This window comes from Nannospalax galili, unplaced genomic scaffold (assembly GCF_000622305.1).
Source record: "Nannospalax galili isolate Female #2095 unplaced genomic scaffold, S.galili_v1.0 scaffold610, whole genome shotgun sequence".
Lineage (NCBI taxonomy): Eukaryota > Metazoa > Chordata > Mammalia > Rodentia > Spalacidae > Nannospalax > Nannospalax galili.
This window is the reverse complement of record NW_008329141.1, coordinates 3,233,518-3,247,624: the sequence shown is the minus strand read 5'-3', so window position 1 is coordinate 3,247,624 and position 14,107 is coordinate 3,233,518. Positions and strand designations below refer to the sequence as shown.

At 39.8% G+C, this 14,107-nt stretch overlaps 1 protein-coding gene across 1 annotated transcript in view; it reads left to right on the top strand.

Moving 5' to 3' along the window:
* Plcl1 (phospholipase C like 1 (inactive)) overlaps positions 1-14,107 on the top strand; it is a 353,637-nt gene that overhangs the window by 274,143 nt on the left and 65,387 nt on the right. Inside the window, exons 2-3 of the mRNA XM_008833434.3 lie at positions 5,246-7,720; positions 10,816-11,019. Coding sequence (XP_008831656.1) covers positions 5,246-7,720; positions 10,816-11,019 — 2,679 coding nt within the window. The remainder of the gene's footprint in view (positions 1-5,245; positions 7,721-10,815; positions 11,020-14,107) is intronic.

Sequence of the window (14,107 nt, the reverse complement as noted above, 5' to 3'; positions counted from 1 at the left end):
TATGTGTTTGTCGTGTTAAAAAGTTCATCCTTCTGGAGTGAAGAAACCTGTGTAGTCTTGCAGAAGATCCAGGTTTGAACTCCAGCACCCACATGGCAGCAAACAACTGTCGTAACTCCAGTCCCAGGGGATCCGACAGCCTCTTCTGACCTCCACGGGCATTGCACCTCCATGGGTGCACTTACCTACATGCAGGCAATACACGCATACACAGAAAAAAACGAAAAAAATTCAACCCATGCAAGCTCAAGCAGACAAAAACCATCAGAGAACTGTGGAAATGGGCAGCAGGCCCCAATCTTACCCAAAGACTTATTGGGCAGCTGATGACTGCTGAGTGAGGAAGAGCTGATCTTCTAAAAGGGAGGGACTCTAGATAGGCTGACCAGACCACAGTGAATGAATTTGCACTGAGGATGTCAGGGGAATACTAACTTGACTCAATAGACAGAATGCATGAATTCCTGTGGAGGGGCAGGCTACGGGAGGGTGCAAATGAGGAAGAGGGTATAAAGATGATTAAGATATTCTGTATAAAATATATAAAACTTCGGTAAAATCTGACAAAATAAAATTTCAACCCAAAGCCTTTTTGGTCTGTGAAAATCAGGGTCTAGAGAATGGAAAAACTTCTTATCTCAAACATGGAAGTGATAGCATGTGACTACTTTTGCTATTCCAGCTATCTTAGGCTTTCAAATATGGCTAAACCAGAATTAATACTACTGGTATTGCGTTGCAGTTTGTAGGTTGTCTGTAAGCACAGATGGAACCCTGATGATGAAAATAAGGTTCATGTACTATGCTCCTGTTTGTATTTTAGGGTTAGCCTATTATATTTACACTGAGACATTCTTGGGAGAGCTCTTCAGTGTTCTTCCCCATTCTTAAACTAAAGGACAGTGTTCCCTACTGCACAAGATTTACTTAGCTTACTTTCTACATGGAACGGAGATTCCTTCTAATCATAGTTTGACAGCAGTTTTGATATCTGTCCATTAAGGTTTTCTAAATTTGTTCTGTTTTAACACATAATTATCTAAATTACTTTAACCTGCCAAAAAAGAGTATGTGATGCATAATTTGATCAGAAGATACTTGGATGCTTGGATATCATATTTTCTTTACTCACTTTTAATTTTTGTTTAATCCTTCAACATAGTTTTATATTAAAATACACATAACCTAAATGCTGCCATTTTATTATTGTAAGTGTACAATTATATGAAGTTAAGTAAATTCACATTTTCTGTGGTATCAGCATACTTTTTGTCTAAAATTACATCAAACTAATGTTTTCATGAACAAGACTCAAAATTGTGTTTTACCAAATAAAGTTTTTCTTTGGGACTTTTCACTGTATTTTGAAAAAAATTATTCTCTGTATCATGTTTTGTTAAAGAACGGGTAGCATATTAATGTTGTTAGATGGAAAACAGAGTGCAAATGGCAATGGGAACTTACAGAGCAGTTGTATTAATTTGGTGTATGCGATCTCCCTCCTACTCTGTTCCCAGTTCTAATTTAATGAAGTATGTTTAAAGAGCTGTAAATCTTTTACTATTGTATAAGAAGGATTTTCATGTAATCATAATTGATTTCCTTTTCCTTACCATGGATAAAAAACAACGTAGAAAACAATGAAAAACAATTAAAACATTGTCTCACTATTGTTACCTAGCATTTAAAAATGATTTCTAGATGAAATAATGATACAGTTTTCTTTATGAAGGGAACATACTGTGACCAGTGCAGTTAAATTGATGCGTTCTTTTATCAAGAGAGTAACATATTTATTCTTGCTATGATAATTTGAGAGGCTTCTTGATGCTGATGAGTAAATCCTTTATAAAGTGTTGGTTTCGTTTACAAAGACTAACTCTAAAACATGTTCCAGAAACATACAAACCCAATCTGGCCTATTTGTGCATCATTTAACTTGTTTAGATGTGATTGCTTCATGGAAAATGATCACTTGGAAACTTAAACTAGAATTATAGGAAATAAAAAGGATTGTACTTACTGCCTAATTCTTGCTTGTATTTACTTGGATTTTGAGGCCAGCCTTTCATTTGCAGGACAAAGGCATCCCAATGTGCTATTCATTCTGGTAGACTTGAGTGTTTCTGGTTGTGTTGTGCTGGAGAGAAACCAGAGGGAAGGAGTCAGGAAGGGTCAGATTCTTCAGCCTCTTTTCTACATTTAGAGTGACAAAGTTAGCTTTGGGGAAAAGGAAAAATTCTCCTGCTTTATAACAATCTCCCAGATATACTTTGGACCATTAGAATCAATTACTTTATTTAATTAGGTGGCAGCTGGAAAGGGCACACCTGAACTGAGACCTTTTCTTGTGCCCAGGTGCCTACAGGACCTGTTTTTCCAATATATAGATAACTGCAGTAGATGCACTCATTCCATAATAACTGATAATATATCCATCAACAAGGAAGCCCTGTAGCCAACACTTCAATGCTTTTCAGTGTGTTTACCTTAACAGGTTCCCTTCCCCAGTACCAATATGCCACGGTCTTTTTATAGCCAATGGGAGTAGGGGGGGGAGGGTAGGGCACTGTCCAGGAGGACATGGGAGTGAAGTGGTTCTAAAGGAGACTTGAGTCTCCCTCTTCTCTGCTCACCAAGACATTTTCCCTTTGTTTCCTCCCTGCCTGCCCAAGCCGTGCGTAGCATGAGCACTGCAAGAACAGTGTGATATTGCTGTCAGTGGCCAGCCATTTTCTTCTTCTATTGTAGAACTAGAAAAATATCAGTGTCCTGAACATTTTCCAGCATATTTTAAAAGAAATAATCTTGGCTCTAGACATCAACAGATACACTAATTACTTATTCACACATGCATGGCCAGTTTTCAGCTCCTTTGGGGGCTTATAATAACTGGATTTTGTCCTTTGTGAGATGACAACTTGAGAATCACATCTTTTTCACTGATTCCACGTTTAAAGGCATTTAGGGATATGTTTTATAATCACACAGGAATCGCAACTCAAGGTGTTGTGAGCTGATGGATTCTTTCGAAGGCTTGATGGAAAACATTTATCTCTTGGAAACTCATCTTACTAGGGGCAAAGACAAGTTAAGGAGATATCATTACAAAGAAGAGAGGCTTATATGAGAAAGCTGTTCTGACAATGGCAGTTTGTTCTCATAGATAAGCAATGCCTTGAGTCAGGAGCAGAATGTTAGACCATAGAGAAGGCTACTGCAGCTTCACACGCAGAACCAGGGAGCCAAACATGCGTTTAGGGGAACACTGATTCCCCATTTTCATTTCACTGGGAACTGTTGGAGGTTTTATGACTCTGCTGACAATAATTCTATTTGGAACATGATCTTCTCATATAAAATATTTTTAATGTCAAAGCTCTCATTAGTATGAAACATAAGTCAAGTGATTATCTTGAAGATCTGAGTCACAGTCTAATTTACCACCACAATTCACAGTTTCCCTCTTTATTTTATGTGGTGGAGTAATCCCATTCAGCAGTGCCATTAGGTGCCTGCTTTGATGTGGCAAAAAACACACACAATCTGATATTACTGGGCTGTGATGAATTTAAATGTGTTCTAGTGGAGCATATGCATTTAAACAGCTGAAGATTTATAGTTGTTTTTCAACTTAGAGGAAATTGACCACTATGGGATAATTAAAAATGGCAACTCTCTGGGAAAGCAGGAGTTAAGTTGTCAAATGCCAGGGTGCCACGAAGGCAGCATTCTGTAATCTAGATTGGGTAATTTATATCTTTGTCACTTGAAGATCTGATGCATAGTTGAATCAATGACTCATCCCACAGCATACCATAACTAAAGCAAACTATGTTTTCTTTTTGCTTGCAGAGTTTTAGTCAATTGAATAATAAATCACCCTGCCCTGGTTGAATCATACCATAGATAGGCTTGCATGGGTTGGACAGATTAGATGGTGTCCCTACCCCAGAGGACAGATTCTACTTCTTTTTTTAAAGAATGACGGGGGGATGGAGCTATGGTTCAGCTGTTCAGAGCAGATAATGCCGAGTTCAATTCCCAGCAACCATATCAGGTGACTCACAACTGCCTTTAACTCCGGCTCCTGGGGCTTCTGATGCTGCTGGCTTCTGCAGGCACTTGCACTCATGTGTACCCCCACATATACACACAATTAAAAACAAAAATCTTTAAAAAAGGGATGAGATAGCTCTGATTAATTTGTTTATAATTTCAGTGAGGGAAATACTATCATTTGCCTATTTAAAATATTTTCAACTTAGTGCTGAATGTCTTAATTATTCAGAAGTAAAGCGTGATGCCTGTGGATAGTCCTATAGAGACAAGGGAATGAAGACAGTCCTCTTCCTTCTAGAGGAATCACTTTTATAAGCAAAAAAGTAGTCATGAATTTTTCTCTTTTGGGTGTCTTGATAACACAGAATAATATACAAAGGTTATTAATTCCTATTTGAAAAGTAGAAATTAAGTTTCAGAGAGGTGATGTGATTTAGCCCAGGTCATACATCTGGTGAATAGAATAAAGCAACTCTAATTTTTGCCCTGAGGAAATGCCCTTTGAACTGTACTTGTCTTTGAATCCTTGGTATGCTTATGAGATTGTACTAAATGTGCTTTTTAGAAATATGTTCCTATGAGAATATTTTGAACTGATAATGTGATTAGGAACTTTATTAAACTGAGTATATGGCCCAGAATGAAAAAGGCATGAAAAAATAGCCAGTTTTACTTCGCAGGGGTCAGATGCTCATTGTAAATGAATTGACAGTGACAGCTACAATAGGCAGTCCAAAACAAAGGTTTAATTCATTATCTTGGATTTATGAATATTCATGACTGGACCTGTATTTAGAAGGGATGATAGGGGAGAAGGCTTCCATATACTCAAGAAGGGAAACAGTCATAGGACATGTTTGCCCTGCTGAACATAGTCTGAATGGATGAAATTTGATGTCCTATTGGGAGAGGTTCCTAAAAAGTGCTGTATAGCATGACTTCAAATGAGCAAATAAAGGTGCTTTGTACTTAGTACTTACCTTAATTCAAAGAATACACAGGCATTTGTAAAATACGTGTCTTTTGGAGGCAAATAATATTTTCTCAGGAATCTCTTTTGAAACAGTGAAGAGGTGAATTTCAGGTCAGTCACACTATCTCTGTGGAATTGAGAAGTCCCCAGAGTGTTACTGAATTTGTTTTCTAAAAGAGGTTGACCCATTTTTTTCTGATTATGTTATAGGATCCTTCAAACCAAAAATGCAGTGGAAGAAAGAAAACAGTGTCTTTCAGCAGCATGCCATCAGAAAAGAAGATCAGCAGCGCCAGCGACTGCATCAGCTTCATGCAAGCTGGCTGTGAGCTGAAGAAAGTGCGGCCAAATTCTCGCATTTACAACCGGTTCTTCACTCTGGACACAGACCTCCAGGCTCTTCGCTGGGAACCTTCCAAGAAAGACCTTGAGAAAGCTAAGCTTGACATCTCTGCCATAAAAGAGATCCGACTGGGGAAGAACACAGAGACCTTTAGAAACAACGGCCTTGCTGACCAGATCTGTGAAGACTGTGCCTTCTCCATCCTCCATGGAGAAAACTATGAGTCTCTGGACCTCGTTGCCAATTCAGCAGATGTAGCAAATATCTGGGTATCCGGGTTACGGTACCTGGTCTCTCGCAGTAAGCAGCCCCTTGATTTTATAGAGGGTAATCAGAACACACCACGGTTTATGTGGTTGAAAACAGTGTTTGAAGCTGCAGACGTTGATGGGAACGGGATTATGTTGGAAGACACTTCTGTAGAGTTAATAAAACAACTCAACCCTACCCTGAAGGAATCCAAGATCAGATTAAAGTTTAAAGAAATCCAGAAGAGCAAGGAAAAATTAACCACCCGGGTGACAGAAGAGGAATTTTGTGAAGCTTTTTGTGAACTTTGTACCAGGCCAGAAGTGTATTTCTTACTTGTGCAGATATCTAAAAACAAAGAATATCTGGATGCCAATGACCTCATGCTTTTTTTAGAGGCTGAGCAAGGGGTCACTCACATCACTGAAGATATGTGCTTAGACATCATTAGGAGATATGAGCTCTCTGAGGAGGGCCGTCAGAAAGGGTTTCTTGCAATTGATGGCTTCACCCAGTACTTACTGTCTCCAGAATGTGACATTTTTGATCCGGAGCAAAAGAAGGTTGCCCAAGATATGACCCAGCCCTTATCTCACTACTATATCAATGCGTCTCATAACACATACCTGATAGAAGACCAGTTCAGGGGACCGGCTGACATCAATGGGTATGTGAGGGCTTTGAAAATGGGCTGTCGAAGCATTGAACTTGATGTGAGTGACGGCTCAGATAATGAACCCATCCTTTGTAATAGAAACAACATGGCTACACACCTCTCCTTTCGAAGTGTTCTAGAGGTGATAAATAAATTTGCCTTTGTTGCTTCAGAGTACCCACTCATTCTCTGCTTGGGGAATCACTGTTCCCTATTGCAACAAAAGGTCATGGCTCAGCAGATGAAAAAGGTGTTGGGTAATAAACTCTACACAGAAGCACCTTTGTCGTCGGAATCCTACCTCCCCTCACCCGAAAAACTCAAACGAATGATCATTGTGAAAGGAAAGAAACTGCCTTCAGATCCAGATCTGTTAGAGGGAGAAGTAACTGATGAGGACGAAGAGGCAGAGATGTCCCGGAGGATGTCAGTGGACTACAACGGTGAACAGAAACACATTTGGCTCTGTCGGGAGCTCTCTGATTTGGTGTCCATTTGTAAATCTGTTCAGTACAGAGATTTTGAACTGTCTGTGAAAAGCCAAAACTATTGGGAAATTTGTTCATTTAGTGAAACAGAGGCCAGTCGAATTGCAAACGAATACCCAGAGGATTTTGTAAATTATAATAAGAAGTTCTTATCAAGGATCTATCCCAGTGCCATGAGAATCGATTCCAGTAACTTGAATCCACAGGACTTCTGGAATTGCGGCTGTCAGATTGTGGCGATGAATTTTCAGACTCCAGGTCCAATGATGGACCTCCACACCGGCTGGTTTCTCCAAAATGGAGGATGTGGCTATGTCCTGAGGCCATCTATCATGCGAGATGAAGTGTCGTACTTCAGCGCAAATACAAAGGGCGTTGTACCCGGCGTGTCTCCCTTGACTCTTCACATCAAGATCATCAGTGGTCAGAACTTCCCAAAACCCAAGGGAGCTTGTGCCAAAGGGGATGTCATAGACCCGTATGTTTGTGTAGAGATACATGGAATTCCTGCTGACTGTTCCGAGCAAAGAACTAAAACTGTACAACAAAACAGTGATAATCCTATTTTTGACGAAACCTTTGAGTTTCAAGTCAACCTTCCTGAGCTGGCCATGATCCGTTTTGTTGTTCTGGATGATGACTATATCGGGGATGAATTCATAGGGCAGTACACAATACCGTTCGAATGTCTCCAGCCAGGGTATCGGCACGTTCCCCTGCGCTCCTTTGTGGGTGACGTCATGGAACATGTGACCCTTTTTGTCCACATAGCAATAACCAATCGAAGTGGAGGAGGAAAAGGGCAGAAGCGCAGCCTTTCCGTGAGAATGGGGAAGAAAGTTCGAGAATACACCATGCTCAGGAATATTGGTCTTAAGACCATAGATGATATCTTCAAACTAGCGGTCCATCCCTTACGAGAAGCCATAGATATGAGAGAAAATATGCAGGTAGGAAACAATCCTGCCTTCCTCCACTGCCTCTATTATTCACATCCTTTAGTGAAAATTGTGGTTTACTAATGATTTGATAGGCAAGAAATGATCAGAAGTACTGTGCAAACCTATTGAATTGTTCCATTGAATTGTGCTCCATAACGGTAAGTTTGACCAGTTAATGGAGCATCAGTGTAGCAAAAGACTGTATATATGCTCAATATATTTAGTACGTAATGATTGCTATATGAAAATGTGTGTGAACAGTGTGAAAAAGAGAACTATAAAACTTGGGTAGGGGCTGGGGACACTGCTCAGCTGGTAAGAACACTTACTGTGCAAGCATGAGGACCTGAGTTCAAATCCCTAGCATCCACATAAAAAGCTGCAGGAGGCTAAACGTGCATATGACTGCAGTACTGGATAGGGAGTGGATACAGGACCATCTTTGTGGCTGCCAGCCTTGCTCCAGGCTCAATGAGACCCTGTCTTAAAGGAATGAAATGTAAAGCAATAGGACATCCAACATCTTCCTTTGGCATCCATGTGCAGAGGCACATGGACACACATGTACATACACACCAGACACCACACACATATAATACACATGTACATGTACCACAAAACCACATGAGTAATACATAAGTTAGAGACACAAGCATTGCATGCTGTTTACAAGTATATATGTAAAATACTTGCAGATGTGAATCTGGAAGAGAATTTGAAGTCATAGAACAAATGTGGTGTCTATTAGATTTATTTTCAGTTATTCAAATGTATGACAATAATAAATTATTACCTGCAAGAACAAACAACTAAATCAATAAAATTCAATACTTAAACATTTTGAAATGATTTAGCCTTCTCCTAGAAATGTGTTTTGACTGAAAGATGTGGATTCTGAGATGAAGCTATCCCTTTGTGAGCCAGAACCAAAGATTGCAGGTCCCTGGACATCAGCTTTCTCTCTATAAGAAAGTGGAAGTCTCAAGACTTCCACAACAGAGCTGTTAGGAGAACGAAGAGTGTATGGCTATTCCCAGCTTTAGCATGGAGAAATTCTGTTTCCTTCCTTTCATTAAGACATATAATCAGAGATGCTTACAAACTTGTTTTTCATACTTTTAATATATTTATTCAAGGATAGTATTTTTATTTTTTTATTTTTTGGTCTTTTTGAGACAGGGTCTCCCTGTAGCCCCAGCTGTCCTGGAACTCACTATGTAGACCAGGCTGGCCTTGAACTCACAGAGATCTGCCTGCCTCTGCCTCCCAAGTGCTGGGATTAAAGGTGTGTGCCACCATGCCTGGCTCAAGGATGGTATTTTTAAGAAGTGATCAAACAATAAATATTCACTAAGGTCTTGCCATGTGCAAAGTGAATATCATTCATTTTATTCATTTAGCTAACCTTTCTTGTAATAATACTCCAAATACCTTTACTTTCAAGATAGCAAATACATTTGAAGAGGTTAAGTAATTTCTCAAATATTGCAGTTAATAAATAGCAAAGTTTTAGACTTTAAATCCAGGAATACCTAATGCAGAAATCCATTATAATTCATGTGCTTGACTTGAGGTGGATTGTCTTAGTCACTATTTTAAAAATAGGCTCCAAGTATCTTATGTAGCATTTTCTGACATAATTTTAGCATTGTTGTAAATCTCTGTATTAGATTAGTTATAAGAAATTTCTATACCTAACTTCGTTAGTAGTAGATTCTATGTATTTCTATATAATTCTTGAAATACAGCATTTCTTTCTCATTTAAAAAATTTTATTGGTTTATTTTTGTTTTAGGCATATGAGTGTTATGCCTGCATGTATGTAAGTGCACCCATATCATACAGTGTCTGCAGAGAACAGAAGAGGGCATTGAATCCTTTGGAACTGGATTTATGAATGGTTGCTAGCTGCCATGTGGGTACTGGGATTTGAACCTAGGTCTTCTGCAAAAGCCACTAGTGCTCTTAACTGCTGAGCCATCTCTCCGGCCTCCTTAACTCATATTTTAGAATGTGTGTTAAGAAGAGTATTTTGCTATGGGAATGGCTTAGCCAGCATGAGGAGTTCTGATCTCCAGAGCCCACTTAGAAGCTGAGTGGGTGTGATGACCTTTCTGTATTCCCAGCTTATGCAGGAGACTACTTTAGGGGATTCCCCAGAATGAGCTGGTGAGCTAGACTGTCTGAATCCATGAGTCCCAGGTTCAGTGAGAGACCTTGCCTCACTATGTAAGGTGAAGATCAGTCTAGGAAGTTAGCCCAGCCTCCATATCCATGCCACACACCTGCAAGTGAACTTGCACACATGTGTGTCCACACATGGGAACTCACATACATACATGTATGCATACCGTATATACATACTTACACAAAATAAGAGCTTTTTAGAAAGCTTTTCCAGGTAGTGCTGATAATTTATGTTATCTCAACATAAAGTAGTTTGGGTGAAGGATTATTTGGAGCCTAATCAGTAGAAAAATAAACATCATTATTGTTACTAAATTCATGGGCTATTCAATAGCTTAGATGCTGTTCATTGACAATAAAATGTAAGAGTCATAATTCCTGTTTCAAATTATTGCTTTGTTAAGAATTGCAACATTAGTAAATAACTGTTCATGCAGTGTATTTTCTGTGTATGTGAGGTATATTTCTGATGGAGTGGCAAGGCAACACCATTGCTGGTTGGTCAGGTTGAGCAATGACAACCCACTGCCTTGAGATGTCCTCTATTACACTGGCATGATGTTTTCCTGGTCCTCATGTTATAATTTGAATAAGGTATTAATGCACAGGCACTGCTAGTGTGTGTAGAGATTTTAGAGTGTGGTGTTGAAAAGCACTGAGCAGCCTTGAGTCACAAACTGCTTTGCTTTTGATGCACATTTGTGGCAGTTGCTCAACACTAAGATGAAGGGCCTGGCTGTGAATTAGCTCTCTGCGTTACCCTTGTACATGTCACAGCAGTTTGGGTTGGCTGTCACCCAGGTTGCTCAGCATTGTACACATCTCTAAGGGTATGCTTTCATGAATATACTTGAGTGTAAACTAGGGAATGCTGTACCATGGGACTGGGTGTGTGACTCCATGTTTTCTCCTCATAGAATGCAATAGTATCTGTGAAGGAGCTGTGTGGACTCCCTCCGATTGCCAGTCTGAAGCAGTGCCTGCTAAGCCTGTCCTCTCGTCTCATCAACAGTGACAATTCACCTTCAGTGTCTCTTGTGATGAAAGACAGCTTTCCTTACCTAGAGCCTCTGGGTGCGATTCCAGATGTGCAAAAGAAGATGCTGGCTGCATATGATCTGGTAGGGTATTGCAGCTTTATGTTTCTTGTCTCTCTGTGTGGAAATCCTTGAGAGTAGAGCTAGCGTGGAAGAGGAGAGGAGAGAGGACGTTTAATGACAGAGTGGAGTGACTGCCTGCAAAACATGGTTGCAAGTGATAGCCAGAGCTTGCACTTAGCATCCACTAAGACCCAGTGGGATACCTAAAGACATGGAAAATAGAACAGTCTCTGTTTTGGCAAACAGAGAATGCTTTGGTGCATTCTTTTCTTCAGAATAACTTTAGCCTGCCGGGATAGTTAGTGACTTATATACTGATAGGGTAGGCTCTTCGTTCAGTACTGCTGAATGATGCTTGAGGCAAAACCTTCTCTGGAAGCTAGGTTTCTAACCAGTGGGATACCTAAAGACATGGAAAATAGAACAGTCTCTGTTTTGGCAAACAGAGAATGCTTTGGTGCATTCTTTTCTTCAGAATAACTTTAGCCTGCCGGGATAGTTAGTGACTTATATACTGATAGGGTAGGCTCTTCGTTCAGTACTGCTGAATGATGCTTGAGGCAAAACCTTCTCTGGAAGCTAGGTTTCTAAATGAATGCCACTACCTGATTTTTTTTTTTAACGACTTTTTTTTTTTTTTGGTTTTTGGGAAAGGTTGCTATGTAGACCAGGCTGGCCTTGAACTCACAGAGATCCACCCACCTCTGCCTCCCAAGTGCTAGGACTACAGGCGTGTGCCACCACACCCAGCTTATATGACTTTTTAAAATATTTTTTTATTTTTTATTATTTTTATTTTATGTGTATGTGTGTATTGCCCGCGTATAGGTAAGTGCAACTGTGTTGTGCAATGCCCACGGAGGGCAGAAGAGGCTGTTGGATCCCCTGGGACTGGAGTTACGGACAGTTGTTAGTTGCCATGTGGGTGCTGGGATTCGAACCCAGGTCTTCTGCAAGAACAGCCAGTGTTCTTAATTACCTTATTTTTAAAGTATATAATGGAATTTATGTAGTAATTATATTTAACAATTATTTTTGTATGCCATAGACCAAATTAAAGAGCAAATGGCAAAACATATATAATTAAGTATATTTAGCTAGAAAGAGCACTTACAAATTAGTAAAAATAAAAAGATGTGGAAAATGCTTATATCAATCAAGGTTAAGTTTACCCACATGTAATATATGAAATTCTCAAAGAATAAATTTTTAAAAAGGTACTGTTAGTATTTTTTTTAAATAAACAATACAACTGTGGCTTAAAAATACAAACTTTCCTTCTGAAATCTGGTTAGCAGTCATCCAGGGAAATACTTCTGCAAAGTCTTTAGGCATCCAGTTTCCTTCTAGTTTTTGGCTTCTCTGTTTTTAGAATGTAGCCTGTAGAATGTGTTCAAAATGGCTGTCTACACTCCACCTGTGACACCTGCACACTAGCCATCAGGAATGATGGAGAGGGCATTATCCTTCTCCTTCAGAGATAGTACTCTCTGGAGTTACAGAAAAGAAAAATTTTACTTTCCTTACAGTTCATCCACCTGGAGTTGATACACAGTCACACTTAGTTACAAAAACCATGTGAAATGGCATTTTAAGGGGCTACCGGTGGGAGTTGACTGTTCTGTTGCTAAGAAGAAGGGGGAGGATGGACATCGGGGTCACTGCATAGACCTTGTGCAGCCAGCCATCAAAGGCTTTCCCTTTTCTCTAAAAAACTGTCAGTGAAATGTAAAACACATTTAACCTTAACATATACTTTCAATTAGATAAATTAAAGCAACATATTACATTAAGCATGGCAGTATGTTCCTCTATCCCAGCTACTCCAGGAGATTGAAGCATGAGGATGATTGGGGCCAAGGGCTCAAGACCAGTCTGGACAAAAGACCAAGACCTCATGCCCTAATGAAAAAAATGTAATAAGATACTCTCTCTTTCCACTAAATCAACAACCATGCCTTTTCTTTTTAATCATAGTGCTCTGATAAATAATTTAAGATGCTAGGGGGCTGGGAGATGGTTCAGTGGGTAAAGTATTTGCTGTAAAAGCATGAGGACCTGAGGTTTGAATCCCTATCACCCACATGAAGAGCCAAGTGTGGCTGTAGCTGTACACATCTGTAACCTCAGTGCCGGGGGATGGACACAGGTGGATCCCTGAAGCTTGGCCAGCAATTAAAGCCAAAACAGTGATCCCCAGGTTCAGTAAGAGATACCTCGGCTCAGAAATATGGTAGAAAGCAACAGAGGAAGATGCTTGATGTCAGTCTGTGGTCTTTGCATGGATATGCAAGGATGTGCAAACACACACACACACACACACACACACACACACACACACACACACCATACACATGTTCCTTATGTTTCCCTACCTTTCATGGGAAGATAAATTAACATATATGCTTTTGGATAAACATTTGATAACTTAAAATGCTTGTTCATGGGGCTAGAGAGATGGCTCAGTGGTTAAGAGCACTTGCTGCTCTTGCAGAAGACCCAGGTTCAAATCCGATCACCCACATGGCAGCTAACAACTATCTGTAACTCCAGTTCCAGGGGATCCGATGCCCTCTTCTGTCATCCGTGGGCACTGCATGACACGAGTGCCTTACATACATGCAGGCATAATACTCATAAACATAAAATAAAAATTAAAAATGATTGTTCATTTGATCTGTATATTTCTTTTTAAAAATATTTTATTTATTATTTTTATCTTATGTGTATGAGTGTGTTGCCTGCATGTATGTGAGTGCACCCGTGTCGTGCAATGCCACGGAGGTCAGAAAAGGGCTTCAGATTCCCCTGGAACTGGAGTTAAGGACGGTTCGTAGCCACCATGTGGGTGCTGGGAATCGAACCTGGGTCAACTGCAAGAGCAGTCGATGCTCTTAACCACTGAGCCATCTCTCCAGCCCCTTGATCTTTATATTTCTTGTCTTCAGATTTATTGTAAGGCAGTAGAGAGATGCATAAATATTTATTTTTCATAATTTCAGCATAGAAGGATTAGTTAAATAAAGATAGGAATCCATACAATGGACTCCTTTGAAGCTGTCAAAATCAATTATTAGAGGATTTTTAATGGTAGAGAGAGTGAATCACA